Below are 18,421 nucleotides of genomic sequence, written 5' to 3' on the forward strand. Positions count from 1 at the left end.
AGTTATAAAGATTCTCCCATCTTTAAGTTGCACAGTACAAATTGCATAAACACTCACAGGAGACAATACTCTCTTCTATTGTCCACAGGAAATGGAAAGGTATCTTGTTTATAACTGACTCAAATAATTAATTTTAAAAAATAAATAAATAAAGGAAGGGAAGCTAAAAACAGAATTTTAAAAGACACACAGAGAGAAATGGAGGAACGCGTGGGAAACAAAACTGACAAAGAGAACCCAATGGCAAATAATGGAAAAGTAAAGTCTGGAGAGAAACAAGCAGTTCAAGGCAAGTGCAGGAAAGGTCTGTCCCGCCATTGTGCCATCCATAGCAATGTATTTTCTTCCTGTCATTCTCACATTGATCCTTTCTCATTTTCAACTGTCCTATCTATTGTCCTTGTCCCTGTGCCCTTTCTCATCTTTTACTCTTGAAATGGTAGAAGAAAAAAAAAAAAAAGACATTAAAGAGAAGAAAAGACATTAAAGAGAAGAAATAGACAATTTCAAAGTAGCACTATCTTCACTCCTTCCACTTCCTTTGCAGTTGCACAGCACAGATTTTCTTGCAGCACCAGCTGCATTGTGTAATTAGGACTGCAACTGCAGAGTGGAAAACTAATACATTTTTATCATTTTACTAAAAAGGCTGGCAAAGGCCGCCTCTGCCACAGGTGCTGCAAGTGTTCATTGCCAACTGTTTTACAAACATGGCAGTTTCACAAGTGACTTTATCAGTGGAGCAGAGAAAAATATGCACCTAATATGCATGTAGCATGCAATTCCCTGCATTTGTGGGACTTCTTAGAAAAGATTGGAGGCTTATTTCGTCCCTTGATACAGAAATAATCTTTTCCTGTGAGAACAGATCAGTGAACCAAATGTAAACCAAGCCTCTGAAATGCAAGTACCTAATTACATCTCAAAGAATAGTTTAAATCCACAAATCCTGATTGTAGCTCAACACAAAAGGCACACCTACGAGCTGAGCATACATATTCCATAGGCATGTAACATTTTCCTTAAAATGATAAGCCTGTGCTGCATCTGAAAGTTAGGGATCACAGCCCCAACCTTACTTTCTACAGACATAGCAAACACTGTAATTATGTTGTCAGGAGAGCCCATCCACAGAGACATGAATTGAACTCTTGCAGCTCTTTCAGATTATAATTGTAGTCTCTACACTTGCCCAGCAAAAAAGTCCCCAAAAATTCTCATTTCCTGAGTTCTGCCTGCAGATGGTTAGAATTTACTAAGTTTTATAAGGACTTGTATGGGAACTGCTGAATCATGGCCTGAACCTCTGACTGACCATCTGAGGTGAGCAATGAGTCAGCCCTGGGAGCACAGGTGAAGGTAATTCACCTGTGCTGCCGGAAGGGGTGGAGCCTGGCTTCACCTCTCCTAGACCCCATTCAAGTGCTGACTGCCACTGAGGAAGGATCTTTTTCTGGAGGTCATTGTTCATGGAGAATATTGTGAGCCTACAGCATTGATAACATTTTCCATTTATTATCTTCCTGTTGCAATAATCTTAGTTAGCCTAACTTTCCTTTATATTTCTTAATTATAACATCTGTACATTCATTGATTATACAGGACTACAAATGTTTGACAAAACATAAGCGGTCACTGAAAGTTGTGCTATTTGCTCTTTGCATCACATTGCAGCTATGCTTATTTACAAATGACAACATCCAAATCAATTAAAAAAAATGTTTCCTAGTTTTGCCTTTATCATTTATACTTGCTTGCGATTTCTGTAGTTCGTTTATCTGTTATCCTCAGATTTCTTTTTCCGAATGTAGGGACAGCTTTGGTTGAACAGGAGGTTCTATGTTTTTCTCCAGGCTAATTTTCTCCTTGTACATGTTGTTTTGATTGAAGCTTATTATTATTATGCAGTTGCCCTTCCTACTGAGACTTCTGAACAAAGCGGTTGGTGTTGAGGTAACTCTGCCTAAGCATTCAGTCTGATTTGTTCTCAATTTCCCAAAGGAGAAATCCTCAGAACATTTCAACCAGGTGCCACTAGGCCAGTTAATAAAACACAAGCCATTTGATTACTTCTAAGCTGGCTCGCAAAGGAATTGGAAAGTATAAAATAGACACAGACAAATCTGAACTGAAATGAGTAACTCGTATATGTTTAATCTTCATGTTTTGTGATACTGTAGGGTCTTTTTAGGTCTACTCTGTTCCAACTTTGTAGTAGACTGCACCCCATTTGGAATAAGGTATAGGTGATACAGTGTGGAGGGTCTGGATTTTTGAAAACTTGCAGACATCTTGGTATTTAACGAGCTGAAGATACTGGAGAACACTAAAGAGCAGAAATTAGAAGACTAATAGAAAACAAAAAACAAATGAAATGAAAGATTTGCTTATTATACTACTGAGCTGGAACAGTTTCAAATTGGCTTTCAACCATTAAGTACGAAAACAATTAAAATAATTTAAGTAATGTAATTAATTAGAGTGACTAATTAAAATAATACCTACATAGAAATCAAAACTATCATATGGGACAAAGCAAGGGCATACACTGCAAAAAGTTTACTTTCTGTTTGTGAATAACTCAAGTAGATCTGTTGCTGATTCAAATATTATGTTTAATGCAATCATGAAAGTAAGATATATCATCTCTCAGCACTGATTCTTTTGAGTAACTTTAAAGTCCCCTGATTTATGCAAATAGGCTACTGCTCCACATAAATGACAAAGTGAACAGATAGTCACATCTTCACCTAAGTGTTGTGGATATGCTGCTTTTGAGATAGCAGCTATGAACTAATTCCTCTCAGACATTCTGAGACTAGGAAAGGCAAACAGAGCAACAGAGGTGCTCTTGAACAGCAGAGCTCAGGGGGACAGGTTGCTGGTGTGATTTGCAAATAACTGCAATGTTTGGAAAAAATTAATAATAGACTGCAGCTTCTTTGGGGGAGGATGGGGTCTTCTTGAGAGAAGTAAGAGGCTCTTTTCTTTAGGAAAAGAATCAGAAGGCTTTTGGAGATACGTAATGATAAACTAGGCTTGCTGAGAAACCACTTGTCCCTCTGTTTTAATCCGTCCTTCTGTTCTCCTTCCATCTCTAGGCAATGTTTGGGTTACTTGCCTACCCTTATGTAGGTTCTACACTGAAAAGAGGAGGGGAAGAGGGAGTGGAGGATGTATGTGTTGCCACTTTTCATGACATTGCTGAACATAAAAGTTAAAAAAAAAAAATTAAACTTTAAAGATAAAAGCACTACATGGCCTTCCTTTTTTTTTTTTTTTTGTTCTTCCTACAACATTAGCTACATGCCAACATTAATGAACGTTGAAATATGAAGAAAACATGTTGTTTATTATTGTCCCACACGATTAAAAGTCTTGATGGAAAAGTGACCCACAAACACAATTATTTTGTCATTGTCACAAATTGGTGTATTAACTGAACACTACATTTGCGAAGTGCCCCTATAAATGCAAACAGAATTTATGTGTGTTAGATTAAGAAAAGAGCACACTCTCCTGTTTCTCATGTAATGTTTCTTTCTGATGCTGTCACAGAAACATTCTGAGAGAGAGTTTTGGCAGATGGCATTACAATTCAAATAAAGAAAAATAAGCTTCTGCATTCATACATATTTCCTTGTCATTCAAATGCCAAGGGATTTTTAACACAATGTTTAAAGTATGGAGTGACTCAATTTCAGTGTCCTCATAAATATAACTAATGCATAATGATGAATAAGTTATGATAAGAACTTTCAGAAAGCAGTTATATGCAACTAAAGCAGATTTTTATCTATTGTGCAACAAAGCAAAAAGTAATAAAATGTGAGCATTTTAAAGTTGTCACCCTAGACAAGACAGTGAAGCCAATAAGGAAACAAAACCAGATTCTAGTGGCATTTTACTAGTATAAGTCAAGAATTGCTACCTCAGCTTCTCTAGTGTTAACCTGAGTTTTCCACAGTACACAGAAATCTCTCATCAATCGTACCGATTTATCTATTTCATGAAATATTAGTTAAACAACTAACATATCTGGGTTACACCCACCCTGAGTTGTGAAAACATTATTTAAAAGCATGGTAGTCATGGAAACAGATCATGTAGGAAGCATTCTTTGGTCTGCTTGTATGCTACTTCATTGGCTTCTTGGAAATGAAATAGAGAAATGTAAGATGTCTTGTATTCAGAAAGAGAACTGATTTATTTAATCTCCATTCATGGTCAGTATGTGATACTTGGAAGGCTGTTGTGGCTCATCACAAATGAGTAATACACCTGTGCAATTTTACAGTCTGGACAGGAAAACTTGCTATCAGTGGACCACTTAGATTATTAGTTTATTCTAAGCATAGAATATAGTTCTCAGCTGTGTTTTTTCATTATCTCTATAGATACATTTTTCTATTTCTTTTTACATGTATATTCATTTTCCACTCTGGCCTGTCATATCAAATCAGGTAATAAAAAATTAACATAAAAACAAGGAAGAGAAAAAAAAAAAACATGCTATATGCTTTATTTTGAAACTGTGACTTGAGAATTTCAAGGCCCGGTGAAACAATGAAGTCATGAATCATACATTCTCAAAGTTGACTGAAAATTTAATTTTCACTGATTTTAAGAATTCTCCCGGAACAAGATAGAATTACTCATTTCACTAAGAAAGAAGGTCAGGGGAGTTGAAGAAAAGGGGTTGCCCTTTATGTGAAGGAGCAGCTTGGAGATATTGAGCTTGCTTACAAGAGCTGGCTGGTAGAGTGTCTGTGGGTCAGGATCAGAGAAGAGGCTGGTAAAGGGTGACATCATGATGGGATGTTGACACAGGCCCCCTAATCTGACCCCCAAGTAAGGATCACAATCAAGTTTTCTTTAAACAATTTGTGAAGAAGCTTCTGTTCACAGATTCTGTTTTACTTGATTGGAAACTTACTTGATTGGAAAAACCCTGACATCCATTGGATGGGCAACAGGGGAGGAGGCAAGCATGCAACAAGGCTTCTGGAGATTCTTAGGGATAACTTCCTGATACAGGTATCAGATGAGTCCATGGGGGTTGGTGCATACCTGGACTGATTAGAACTAACAGCTAGAACTAATGGGAGAAATGGTAATCAAGGGCAGCCTTGGCTATAGTGGGCATGAAGTGGAGAATTTCAAGGTGCTGTAGCAGAGGAGCTCAGGAAACTCTCAGATGTTAGGCCCTAGTGAGAATGCCTCTGACAAAATAAAAAAGTGAGTCCTCTGTAAATATGATTCTGCATACCTGAAGGAGAAGGTGGTGACTGGGAAGAGCCAGTGTGAATTTACCCAGTGCAAATTGTGTCCAGCTAACCTGACTGCTGTGATACTGATTTTTGTGAATGAAGCAAAAGCGATCGGTGTCTTTTACCTTGACTTCAGCAAGATTTTTCTCTCTGTCTTCCACAGTATTTGTGTATCCCAGTTAAGGTGTTACAGTCCAAATGGATCTAGAGCTACATAGGTAAATAACTGTTTGAATTACAGAACTCAGAATAGTGATTAATGGGTCATACTATACCAAATTATATGGCTAGGGGAGTATTACGGGGGTTTATAGTGGAGGTTGTCATGTTTTATGTCTTTTCATCAAAGTCTTTGCTGCTGAAGGAGGCAGCAAAATCAAGTTCGCTGGTGACTCTAGTTCGGGGGGACTCAAGTGGTTCAGTTCCATTTAATAAATGGGAGCAAGTTCAGCTGAGGGCCACCGAGATGGTCAGGGGTGAGGGGATCTGCCATGTGAGGAGAGGCTGAGGGTAGTCCTGCTTCCTTCTTAGTAAATTTCAGCACTGAAAATAATATAGAATCTGTAATTTGGGTTTCTTACAGACTAAAGGGCTTTTTCCTTTCTTGTATTGGCACTTAGGAGGTATGCAGCTAGCTTAAGTTTGTTGAAGTTTATCTATGAATTGAAGATGCTAGTAACAGAATATCTGGCTGCTTTCTGTGAGGTCTACTGTGCGTTATTAGCAGATACATGTTTCTGTGGGGCTTTTTAGGTCAGTAGCCAAACTGAAGTTTTAGGTTATATAATAACAGTAACTTCAGTAACTCCATAAATTCATGGGATATGCAGTTAAACATTTAACAGCAAAGGAAATAATATAAATAAATGAGGAGGTTGAAAAGCAAATAGAAGAAAGGCCTAACTTTGTAAGATCAGGCAGTTGTTAGGCAGAAAACACTGGTTTGTGATAAGTCTGAATCGATACAGTCAGTAATGAAGTACAAGTGCTGAAAGATGTGAACATCCAAAAGATCAAAAACTGTTTATTTTCATCCTGTTTTCTTCAAAGCCCAAAGAATATAGCGTAAAGAGGCTGTGTTAATAAAATCAGTTGAAGGCAGAGTAGAGCCAATCAGCTGTGCTTCACAAATTTATAATGAGGTGCAAAGCTGATGAAACTCAGGGCTCCTTTTCTGTTGGTGAAATCAGTGCACTTGTGGCAGTCACTTCTATGTGCACGTCTGAATGTTGAACCACGTGTTGATGGCACTGAACTCGTCTGCATGTGTGTGAGCAACCACCAAGGCATGTGTTGAACTTCTCTGACAGGTTTGCATATTGCACAAAGATTAGCACCAAAGTAACTTTACTGCTGGCAGTGCCCACGTTTTCTAGCTCAGAGCTAGGAGCTGTGAGGCTAAGGGCTTCAGTGACTCCATTTAGATTGACCCTTTGTTGTATTGAAAATGAGATGATGAACATATCAGTGAGTAAATGATTCCCAGCTATTCTTGTTTAATTATTCCATGTAGGCTTGGATGCATTTATGTCCACTCACTAGGGCAAGAACTTGTAGCTAAAACATGGATTTTTTTCACATTCATGGTAGTATTGAATTCCTCAGCAGAAGTCACATCAATGACAACTTTGAGATCAGCAATGAGTTGTTTTAAACACTCTCCCAAAAAAGTCTATCATACAAACCAAATGCCCAGCACAGATAAAGCTGGAGTACAAGTAGAGAGCAAAACAAAGATTGGAGAGAAAAGAAAAAAAAATTAATAATGAACACTTTCCAGTAAGTATTTCTACTTAAATCTATTATTTTTAAATATACTGAAAACAGTATTTTGTAGTTTTTTTGGATGAAGCCCTGGCACAGCTGCACATAGAGGTGTGGGTGACCCATCCCTGGAGGTGCTCAGGGCTGGGTTGAATTGGGGCCCTGGGCAGCCTGAGCTGGTGGGGGGCAGTCAGCCCACAGTGGGCTGACTAGATGGGCTTTGAAGTCCCTTCCAACCCAAGCCAATCTGTGATTCTGATTAGAAACTGTGTTTAGTCTTGAAAAGGTCTCCGGAGGGTATTTGTGGTGGGCTGACCTTGGCTAGCCATATAGCTAGCTGCCATCAAAGCCTCCTTCCCACTACCTCCCTCCTCAGCAGGACAGGGAGAAAACAGACTAAACAACTCATAGATTGAAGCAAGAACAGGGAGATCGCTCACCAGATACTGTTGTGAGTGAAACAGACTCAGCTTTGGGAAGATCACTAATTTGTTACCTATTAATAACAGAGTAGAGGGATGAGAACTTAAAGAACAAATTAAAACCACCTTCCCCTCACCCCATTTTCTTCCTAGTCTCAACTTCAGTCTTAAGCCTACATCTCCTCCTCCCACAAGCAGCCAGGGGAATGGGCAATAAGATCACAGTCAGACTGCTCCTTCATCCATATTCTCTTATTCTCTACCCCTGCTTCAGCATGGAGTCCCTTCCACAGGATGCCATCCTTCCTGAACTGACCCCATGTGGGCTTCCCACAGGCTGCAGGTCTTCAAGCACTGCTCCATTGTAGGGCTGTATCGCAGTGCCCACCCTTCAGGCGCTGTTCCGCTACTGCCCCACTGCAGTGACTGTTGTAGCTCAGTAATTCAGTTATTTTTTTCACTGTATTAATGCAAATCTTAGTAAATCTACAAGTCTGCACATCAGAAGGATCAGCTAACATTAAAAATATCCACACTGTTGGCAATGCTTCACGTGGTAACAATCCTGGGAAAAAATATTTTTGAAATGAGAGTAATCTTCAGTCATCTACATTCTGCATAATTAAGGATCTAGCATGTCACAATGCGCTGCACAGAAGGAAGAAGATGCATTTATCAGATGTGAATGTTACTTAGACATTTGTTTCCACTGTGCGAGAATAAATTATATATAACGTCATTTTATTCATGAGAACAAATTGCACATGAATCGTTTGTGATTACAGACAGAACATAAACAGTGATGACATTGTGAAACTTGCTGGTGTGAGAATGGCAGTTGGAGAACACTAATTTAATTGCAGTTGAGCTGACATGGCTTAGCTTGGAGTTGGTACACTATGCTAAACTTTCTAGGTCTTTCCTGATAGGAAGATTGAATTCGTTTTTGCTATGGCGGTGAGGTTATCCATCCTGCCTTTGTTGCTGCTCTCGCTGAGATGCTGAACAGTTCTAACTAACTTTTTTATCTAATGTATGTCTCTCATGGCTTTTGAACTGTGTGCTGGCATAGAGAAATCCATGTTAGCGATTGCTAACATTGCAATTTTTCAGCTTAAGGCAGTGTCACTTGAAACATGGCTGAGTGGAGGAACCAGTGCTGAAGCAAAAATTTTACTGTAGCATGTAAATGCTTTTTGTTGCTGGTTGGTTAGTCCAGAGTTCTCATATGTTATGCAGTGATGTTTCCTACCAGAATTCACATCGCTATGTGAGTATAGGTTAAATACGCAGCTTTCAGTGAGCAATTTATCCTCTGTTTTCTTATGGCAGCCTATTAGAGAAGTATTCAGGAGCAGCAGCCCAATTTATAGAATCACCCCTAAGATCATCTAGTCCAGCCGTCCACTTGCCACCAATATTTCCTCACTAAATCGTGTCCCTTAGTACATTTGAAAGTTCCTTGAACACTTCCAGGGATGGTGACTCTGCCAACTCCCTTGGCAGCCTGTTTCAGTGCCTCATCACTCTTTCTGAGAAGAAGTGTTTCCTAATGTCCAACCTGACTCTCCCCTGTCACAACTTGAGACCATTCCCTCTTGTCCTATCACTATTATGCGGGAGCAGAGGCTGACCCTCACCTCTCCACAACCACCTTTCAGGCATTTATAGAGAGCCAGAAGGTTTCCCCTGAGCCTTCTCTTCTCCAGACTAAACACTCCCAGTTCACAGAATCGTAAGGGCTGGAAGGGACCTCCAGAGATCATCAAGTCCAACCCCCCTGCCAAAGCAGGTTCCCTACACACAAGTAGGTGTCCATGCGGGTCTTGAATATCTCCAGAGAAGGAGACTCCACAACCTCCCTGGGCAGCCTGTTCCAGTGCACCCGTCACCCTGCTCCTCATGAGACTTATTTTCTGTATCTATTTTGCATATCAGCTTGGCAATGTAGACAGGTGCTAACAGGAGCATTCAAACCAGAGATCTCCAGCCCTCTGCTCCTGTGGCGCAGCACAGCACACCCTGAGCAGCACCCGCTCCCTGGTAAGCAGTGTGTTGTGCTGGAGGGTATGGCAGGCTGCATGTTTCTGTGTAAGCCAAGAGATGAGGACCGCTGGCTTAGACTCAAAGGTAAATGTTTGCAAAGACTTTATCTCTTAAGGAAACTGGAAGAGTGTGCAATTGCAGTGAGCCATGCAGTTTTTTAACTTTTAACCCAAATAATTTGTTACTTTCTGTAGGAGGTAACTTACTTGAAAAAGCAAAAAATGAATTTGAAATTAGGAGAAAGAACAGAGAAGAAAGGAGAAGAAAGGAAAAAGAAATAAAGCAAACACAGGCTGTTGACTGGAAAAGGGTGGCATTTTTCTGAAAAATATTATATTTAGGTTAGGGGGCTCCTCACCTGTGCATGGGTGTTAACGAGGCAGGGCAGATGACCCAAACTGTTCCACATTCTTTTTGATAACATTTGCAATGGCGGTTTTTCTTTCTCATACTACACTTTCTTTTTACTATATAAATATTTTGATTACAGCTGATTCCAGAAATATGATCTCATCTTTCTTTCCAGCCTGTCTGCAGGGTAGTGACACAATGCTGGCTGTTCTGAAACCCTGAAAGGTTTTTTATGATTCTGTAATGTAGTTAGTAATACATTAACTTTAGGAAAATTAATCTCTGGGTTTGTTAGTTTTTTTCATCTTGGCACATCGAGATCTAAAATGTATTCCTTCCTCTATCCACAGAGAAGATTAAGTGGCACCATCAAAAATCATTCTGAAACACAACAGCCTTCAGAAGGCAGAATAAAAGCATCTGGACCATTAACATAAGCAGGCTGTGATGAAAAGGCACTGCCACTGATTATTAAAATGACCTGTTTGAATTTACATTAGTCTTTCCTTTATTTTTTTTCCTTATTTTCCTTCCTTCTTTCTGTCTTTCTTTGAAGATACAAGGGCCATTGTTAACACTGGGCATCTAACTTTCAGAAGTACAGCTCCTTCTGCATTTAAAAGCCTACCCAGATGCATACTGAGCAAAGTATCTGAGTGTTAGCTCTGCCTTTTTGATCTTTTTTTGGATGACTGCTGCAGCACCAGCTAGATGCTGCTTCTCTCATGAGGGATATGAAATGCAAAAATCTGGATCATATGCACATTCTATACAGATTATCTGGCATCTTTCCATCCACTTGTATCAGCATTGCCAAATGCTGTACAACCTTTTACTCATTTTTAAATAGTGATTTTACTCAAGAAAAAGGGCTCAAGAAGAGGGCCTCAAATGGATGATACGAGGGGGTATGTGAGAATATAATATCAAATAAAAAATAAAGCATAAAGTTTTTTTCCTCACTTTACAAAGAAATTCCACCAGAATCAGTAAAATTGAAAGACTTGCATGACAGAATTTAAGCCCATGAAAATGAAGACTTCGTATACAACATAGTAACCATGAAACTGTTGGCTGCAGGAATTATAGGTGAATGCTTTGTGCTAGAGCTATCAAATGAATGTCAGAGAGATCTGTAAACTACTGCTCCCTCCCAGTTCAAATCATGATGGCCAACAGTAATCTCCTTTTATTAACGTTTACTGATCACTCTCATCCTTAACGATCATCGTTGGACACAGTGAACTGAAAAAGAGAAAATGCAATGCCCTCACCCTCAATTTGGCAAACACTTTGCTTCCTATTTGATGAGGCAATAAAGTATTCCTGTCCTGTAATCTTTCATTTCAACAGTGAAAAATGGAATAGATGCCACTATTTAATGTCGTGAAAAATAATCAGAGCGCTTCTGAAAGCAAATGTAGCAGGAGATTCTTTCATCAGAAGCCCTGTAGTAAACTATACTCTGCTAACCTGATCTGCCATACTTTAGGAGGGGCCTTGGGCTTTGTGTTCTAGCTATTTATTTTTACTCGTCGACACAGAATTTTAATGAAATAGAGCTCTACAGGCTTCATCTTCATTGGAAAAATAAAAACAGAGCATAGCCTTACATGGAGTTAGTATCCATCATATATACCAAGGTATTCTTTTATTTCCTTTCTTCTGAACCCATGAGTATTTCATGATGTTAGATAATCAGTGGTTCAACCCATGCATTTAAAAGTGGGTTCTCCACAATATCTCCAATTCATTAAATTTTTACAGACTTTTACACGAGAAAATTGGACTTGCCATTTGCATTCTCACAGCTCTTTCAGCCCATACCTTGTTATGATGTAATGCTTCATTTCTTTAGGGGAAAACAGACCAATATGTTAACAGTAAATCCTCAAATTATTTCAAGTTTTTATAAATATGTAAAACAAAACATATCCTCTGAGTCTGTTTACTTTAAAGTATATATTTACAGAAATATAATACCTACTTTTAAATTTTCACAGAACAGCTAAGTTGTTTTTTTTTTTTAGTTGCATAGCTGAAAAAAGCTCCGTGTACTAACTCACATTGGAAAAAGGATGTATGCACACATTTCTATGTGTGTGTGTCAGTGTGTGCATGTTTGTGTATTTCTGAGCATGCATGGAATTTATCAGTGCTCACTGCACTTTTCTCTAAGTGAATTTTAGGTGGACAGATACAAAAGCAACGTGAAGTTAATTAGATGAAAAAAAAAAAAAACAAACCTGTGCAATATTACATTACAATAAAATGTACCTGTAGTATTTAAGCTAATATTTTATTCTACATCATGAAGAGGACTACACTAGGAATTAAATTTACTACAGGGGAAGTACAAGATTTGCAGCTTTCTTTTTGAATGTTTATGAATTACATCCCAAGTTCTGTCCCAGGATATACAGGACTGTGTGAACCAGCACAGGGACAGTTTCCTACAGAATTTACTGAAGTTCTTGGCAGATCTGGATCCAACATCTGCCTGGCTTCTCTGCCCACTGAGTCTAGGATACCGGCCCTGCTATCTCAGCATTTTCAAGATCATTACATTAATGTATTTAATAATTGTTAATATCTGAATGTTTTAGGTTTCTTCTCTATTTCAAGTGTTAAGGCTGGCTTATGGCTTATTAAGATGTTAAAATACCTTATTCTGGTTTTCGCTTCCATGTACTTCTATGTACCATGATGTCTCTCTGATATACAACTAAGCTTTGCAATAGCACAACTTTGAAGACCGTGGAATTGCTATCATAGTTAAGACAAATAGAACAAACCATTCTGGAGCATTTAGACATTCTTATACGTAAGTGACAGGAGTTAAACTCTTTTCCTTTCTTCTAGACCAACATATCTAGGGTTCATAGGAAAGAAAAAAAAGTTCAAAAAGCAAAGTGCTTGTGTGTGTCTATATGAGTGTTTGTGTATCTATTTGGAAGAAAAAAAAATCCCTCACTTCCTCTTGCAGTGATGTCATACAAGATATGCTACTGTTGTTGACTGGCACAGCTGTTGGAACAGTAAAGTAGTTCAACTAAAATGTGTTTTTCTCAAGACTGAGATCTTTGTTTGCATGCCAGTTTTCTAGTTACTGCTACTTGTGGTCACCCTGATGTGTGTTCAATGTTTGGCATTTGCTTTGGTGACTTTATCTGACCTCACTATCCAGTTATTTCCCTTAACATCCAGCAAAGATCTGCAATTTCACTATCAGAAATCGAAGCATTTTGTATTTCATTTACTGAGAAAGATAAATCTTTGTTTTTCAGAGCTTCCATATGGCTGGGAGAAAATTGATGATCCCATTTATGGCACTTATTATGTTGAGTAAGTTCCCAAGTTCAATATTAAGTTGCTGTTATTGCTGTTAATATGTCATAATGTAATACTAGTATCCTCTGCAGTGCTTAGCTGGCAAGACATGGGTGCAGTTACTGAATTTGGATACAAATGGGTACAAACACTGAATGTTATACTAAAGGTATACCAGGAATTCTCAGTCATCAGTACAGTTAATGTGACCAAATATATTTCAGTGTGTCTCAAATCAGTGACTCAGTCATTCAGTCATTCTGTTTCTGAGGGTTTGATTTCAGTTGGAATTTGTAAAATAATGTATTAATTAAATAAGTGTTGTACTTTTTCTGTAAGATTTGGATATCCAGTGAGGTGCAGATCTTATTAGTCAATGAATAAAGCAAAGCATAATCAGTTTAGCTCATTTAAGACTGCTTTCCTTTTCACAAATTTTCACACTCTGCATATAAAATTTTAGGTCTGTTATGTTTTATTTCACAACACAGTCCTTGCATTCATTTTTCATATTTTATTTTAGTCGTGGAACATGAAACTCCTGTGTGCAAAGGGGAATAGAAAGCTTTTGTTTGAAGTAATAGAGGAAGCCCGTTACAGGTAGTTACTACATAAGATAGGTAAATCAGAGAGATGATTCTATAGCTATTTAGCCTAACAGAGTCAATCAGATTTATGTAAGGTTAATGTAGATTCAACTTGTGATACGTGCTCAGAGTGGTCAGTTTTTATTCTCTTCTCTCCTATTAGGGTCTACTTAAAGTGCATAGGTCACTACAAAAGTAATGCCATCTATTTATTTCTGTGGACACTGCAACAGATACAGAGAGCATAATAACACTATTTGATAGAGCAAATTCTCAGCTACAAAATGCACTTTTTTGATGTAGACATTACCATTTGCTCTACATTTTCACCAGCAACGAATATGAGCCAGCATGCTGCAGTCATGCAAATCTGCATGACCATCTGGAATGTGGCTTGTCTTTCACATCCCTTTTGCCAGTGCTGAAATGCACCACCCACCCCTCACTGTGCTCACATCCACTGCTTGGTCTCCATAAACGTTCAGCAAATGTCAATGAACGTCAGTGGGTGCCATTTCTCCTACACAGAGGAATTCAGCTACACACCTTTGCTTCATTCACACTTCATGTCAAACAGCGTTCTGTCAGACTGCCCCTCTGCAGCTGTCTGTCTCACAGCAACAAAACGTAACAGAATATTGGCAGGAAAGTTCAAACTTTACTGACATACCACCAAAATCCATCTATCCATTGAAATAATTAAATAGGAGGCATTACTTTTGGAGCAGCCCTTGTATATAGCGGAGGATAGAGAAAGCTGCAGCATTTTTACAGACTATTTGTTTTGAGAAAGGTCTAGCCATTACTTTTTCTTAATTGAAGAAGAGAGTCTTCAAAGAGGATAGTACCTGACCTAAAATTTTAGTTTCAGATCCTGGCACAACGCAGTAAAATTATTCATTTCAGACAGAATAGAAAATGTTCATTTGCGTGTCACATCATTCCCTTGGTCTCTTGAATCCATACCAGTGCTTTGATTACAGGATCACTCTGGACATATGCTAGGACTGCAGATTTTCCAGACCATGGCATATGCAGCTGTTAAAATGCACAGGGTAGAGCTGGATAGAGGGATCACAAAAAGATCAAGTTTCAGAAGGGTTAGAAGATGTGTCTGAGAGACTCACCTTTCTTCATCGTTATAACAGCAGCTTCGCTAGGCCCCTTGCAAAGCAAACAAACAAATGGAAACCGTGTCTGGCCACTGCCACACTGAGTCCTCCTGTCCCATTCTCCAAATGCAGTAGCATCTGCTCTGCCACTTTTTGCCCCTAGCTGAATCCTTGCCCTCAGGTGCAAGAGCAGCAACCCCATCTGCTTTGCTGCTTGCCCAAGCCAGCTTAGTCATTATTCTTCTCTACCTAAAGGTAAGTCCTTAAGTAATGCCATCAATTTGTGGCTGAGATCCTTTATGAACCTCAGAGTATTTAGTGGTTGGTGTATCTTTGTACTTAACCTCCCTGAAGATTTCTGCACATACAGTTATAAGCTGCTGGGTGTATTCCACCTTGGTGGTTTTTAATGTATTTTGGTGAGTAAAAGGTGTTGTGCAACTTCTGTGTATTACTTACTGAGCCCCCTTTGCTATTAGTGCAGCCCAAGGCATTGTGGCAGTGATGAGGCTCACACTTCCCCTCAGTTTCATCCCCATTTCATGTCCATCCACAGGTGAATAGACACAAGGTACTCAACGCAGATGTTATCAAGCAGTTACATATTTCAAGGCCGTTACTGCCAGGTTTCTTCATCCTACTGCAGATAAGATTTGTGAAAAGATATATAAAACCTACTTGTAAGCTCAGAGGATTTAAGAAGTGAAATTAATGTTCACAGGATTGCATTAAACCTGCAGCCATGCTAAGTTCATAAGGAGTTTTATAGTCAGTAAAGCACAGTTGTACTTTAATTTGCTGTCGGAGCTCAATTAGTTTGAAACAAAAATTGCTTCCCATTTTTCATTCTAAAAAGTAGAAGTTGCACCTTTTTTATTACCAGTATTCAATGGATTAGTTCATTTTTAACTAGATACAATCAGTTAACATTAAACTGTCTTAATTATGTCGTAATAGTGGGGTAAATCATGGAAAGCAGTGTCATGAACTTTCTCACATTCAAGTCCAGTTCAAGTTTATATGCAGGCCTTTAAAACTGTCAGTGAAAAAAGGGCTCATGTTCCACTCACTGACTCATCTGTATCACATGGGAGGACTGTAAGGAAGGACAATGGAGTAGAGAGATTCGGGTTCACTTTATGAGAGTTCCAGAACCTGAGACCAAGAGATAATGTGGAAAACAAGCAAGGAAACAAAAACAAAGAAAATAAAAAGGTCATTCTGGCAAAGTTAACTAAGTCATACCATATTTGCAAATTCTGCTGAAAAAATCAGGTCCCCGGTATAACTTCATCACATAAATCATGCATGAATGTAAGTTCAAGACACTATTAAAATTTTAATTTGGCTTGTTATGAAGATCCGAGCTTCATCTGTAAGGTGTAGACATCTCACATGAATGAGAAGTGTTTGGTATACCTGGGTTAACTTTCATGCAATTCTCTCTTAATTTATGAACTAAGAGCTAGCAGCACTTATCTGCACAAGGCTATGGAGAGAATGTGGTTGTTAAAGTGCACTGGATCTTTTCAGCATTCTAATTGACAAAAGATTATTTCCCCCTTTAAGGATGATTAACCACAACACAGAGTTCAATTTCCTGACACAGCCTCTGTAATAGAACAGCTAAATTGGCCATACAGGTATTTATTCTAGAAAAATGTATCACCTTAACTTACAATTTCTGGCAATGTTCTGTTATTACTCAAGAAGAAAGCCTTTCCAGAGTTTGTTTTTTTGTTGTTGTTGTCATAAAATAGTAGTGACTGAAAAATGTGAATGTAAAGAAGACTCATTAATAAATTATCCATCAGAATGTCTGTCTTGTAGGTATCCTGATCCTCATAACTGCTTGATGGGTTTTAACCACAAACTACTAATGAACAACTATCCATTACAGTAGCTAAGGAGAAGAATAGGCAAAAATCCTTCTGCTGATGCATGTTTTCAGGATATCTGGTGTTGACCATACTCCTCATGATGACACAAAATTCACCAATTCAATTTTGCAGTTAAAAGCAGCCCAAACCCAAACCCTACAGCTTGCATACTGTGGGCTAACAGTATGAACAGTATGAATGAGCTGACTGCTCGTTCTTCTGTGCAGGGAGATAGCAGGGTTCCTAGAACCAGAAAAGTGAGCAAAATGCACCATGATTCTTCTCTGGAATTTTTTTATCTGGAATTTTATCTCTGGAATAGGATTTTTATCTTTGGATAAGGTTTTTACATTTAATATTCATAGTATAAAATAAAGTTGACTCAGGACCCAAAAAATACTTATGAGAGGGGACAGAGAGAGAGGAAAAAAAACTGTTCATACAAGTTGATGAGAAGTCTTATCCCACAGGTGTGGATTAGTTATATTCCTCTAGGTAGGCAGTCCCCAGTCTTCCTTCTGGACCCCAGTTAGGAGAATAGCAGAGATGCAATTTTTAGGTAGGAAGAGAACGAAATAAAATTTTCAAGTCAAGAGAGAAATGCTCACTGAATTAGTTGCTGAGGGCAGTGAGCAATATAACTAAACACCAAAGCACTTATTTGTAACCATCTCTAAAACTCACATTTAGATTGTCTTATTAAGGCCTAGTTCAGTAATACCTATTTTGTATGCAGTTGAAGTACCCAGATGAAAGGCTAGAATGTCCTTCCTTTCAAGGAAAGTACTTAGCTTAATAACTTCATTCTCAGCTAAACTCATCAGTAGCAATTTTTCTGATTTAGCCATGGAGCTCTAGAGCACTTAAAATTGCACAATAGGGAGGTGCTTCTTGTCTCATCAATCTAGGAGCATATATCCAGTTTAACTGATAAAAAGGACTGATTTTCTGTGTAATATTCTTTTCTTTTTTTTTTTTTTTTTTGGCTCTTATTGGGCCCAATATGTAACACAGAATTTGTATGAATTTGATGGAATTTTCAGTGTGTTTTTGAAATGGCACTCTACTATAAAACAGTCAAAATAGGGAAATAAATTGGAGTTAAGAATTACTGAGATTGCATCAACACCCTGAGGTGCCTCAAGTATCTCTGCTAGTCTTCCTGTCTGATATGTTAGAACATAAAGGTCATATTCAAGATAGTTATTACAGAAAACATTTCTGTCTAAATATACTAAACCACAACTCCAGCTCCTACTAGAAACTGCTGAGAAGCAGCTGATAAGAAATTCTAGCTGTCGTGGCAGTATCACAGGAGCTGATTTTCCATGAGCCATTGACACATCCTATATTAGGTAAAATCCCTCTTTTTTAATCACAGGACCACGTGTAAGTTTTGACTAGGGGCACTGGACTGTGACCTGCTGTTACAGCAAAGCTCTAAGCATATTCTAAGGTCCTACATAAAGGCAGATGTATAATGTGATTTGGAATATCCATCACCTCTGCATTATATGAGACAAAAGTTACAGGAACCCCAAGGTCTTCTGGAAGGGCAGCTGAGGACTGGGATAGGATATTTTAGTGCCTCTAAAATAGTGTTTGATCCCTTTGTTTGGGCAACTAGCTCAATATCCTGTGTAGAAAACTTGTTTTCAT

General features: G+C 38.5%; 1 protein-coding gene across 11 annotated transcripts in view; it reads left to right on the forward strand.

Moving 5' to 3' along the window:
- The window catches only part of MAGI2 (membrane associated guanylate kinase, WW and PDZ domain containing 2), a 710,219-nt gene that overhangs the window by 538,223 nt on the left and 153,575 nt on the right, over nt 1-18,421 (forward strand). For all 11 annotated transcript variants that reach the window (XM_085216633.1, XM_085216640.1, XM_085216656.1 and 8 more), the window contains one exon: nt 13,141-13,198. In XM_085216633.1, the coding sequence (XP_085072759.1) occupies nt 13,141-13,198 (58 nt within the window). The remainder of the gene's footprint in view (nt 1-13,140; nt 13,199-18,421) is intronic.

The sequence above is a fragment of the Meleagris gallopavo genome, chromosome 1 (assembly GCF_905368555.1).
Source record: "Meleagris gallopavo chromosome 1, MGAL_WU_HG_1.1, whole genome shotgun sequence".
Classification (NCBI taxonomy): Eukaryota; Metazoa; Chordata; class Aves; order Galliformes; family Phasianidae; genus Meleagris; species Meleagris gallopavo.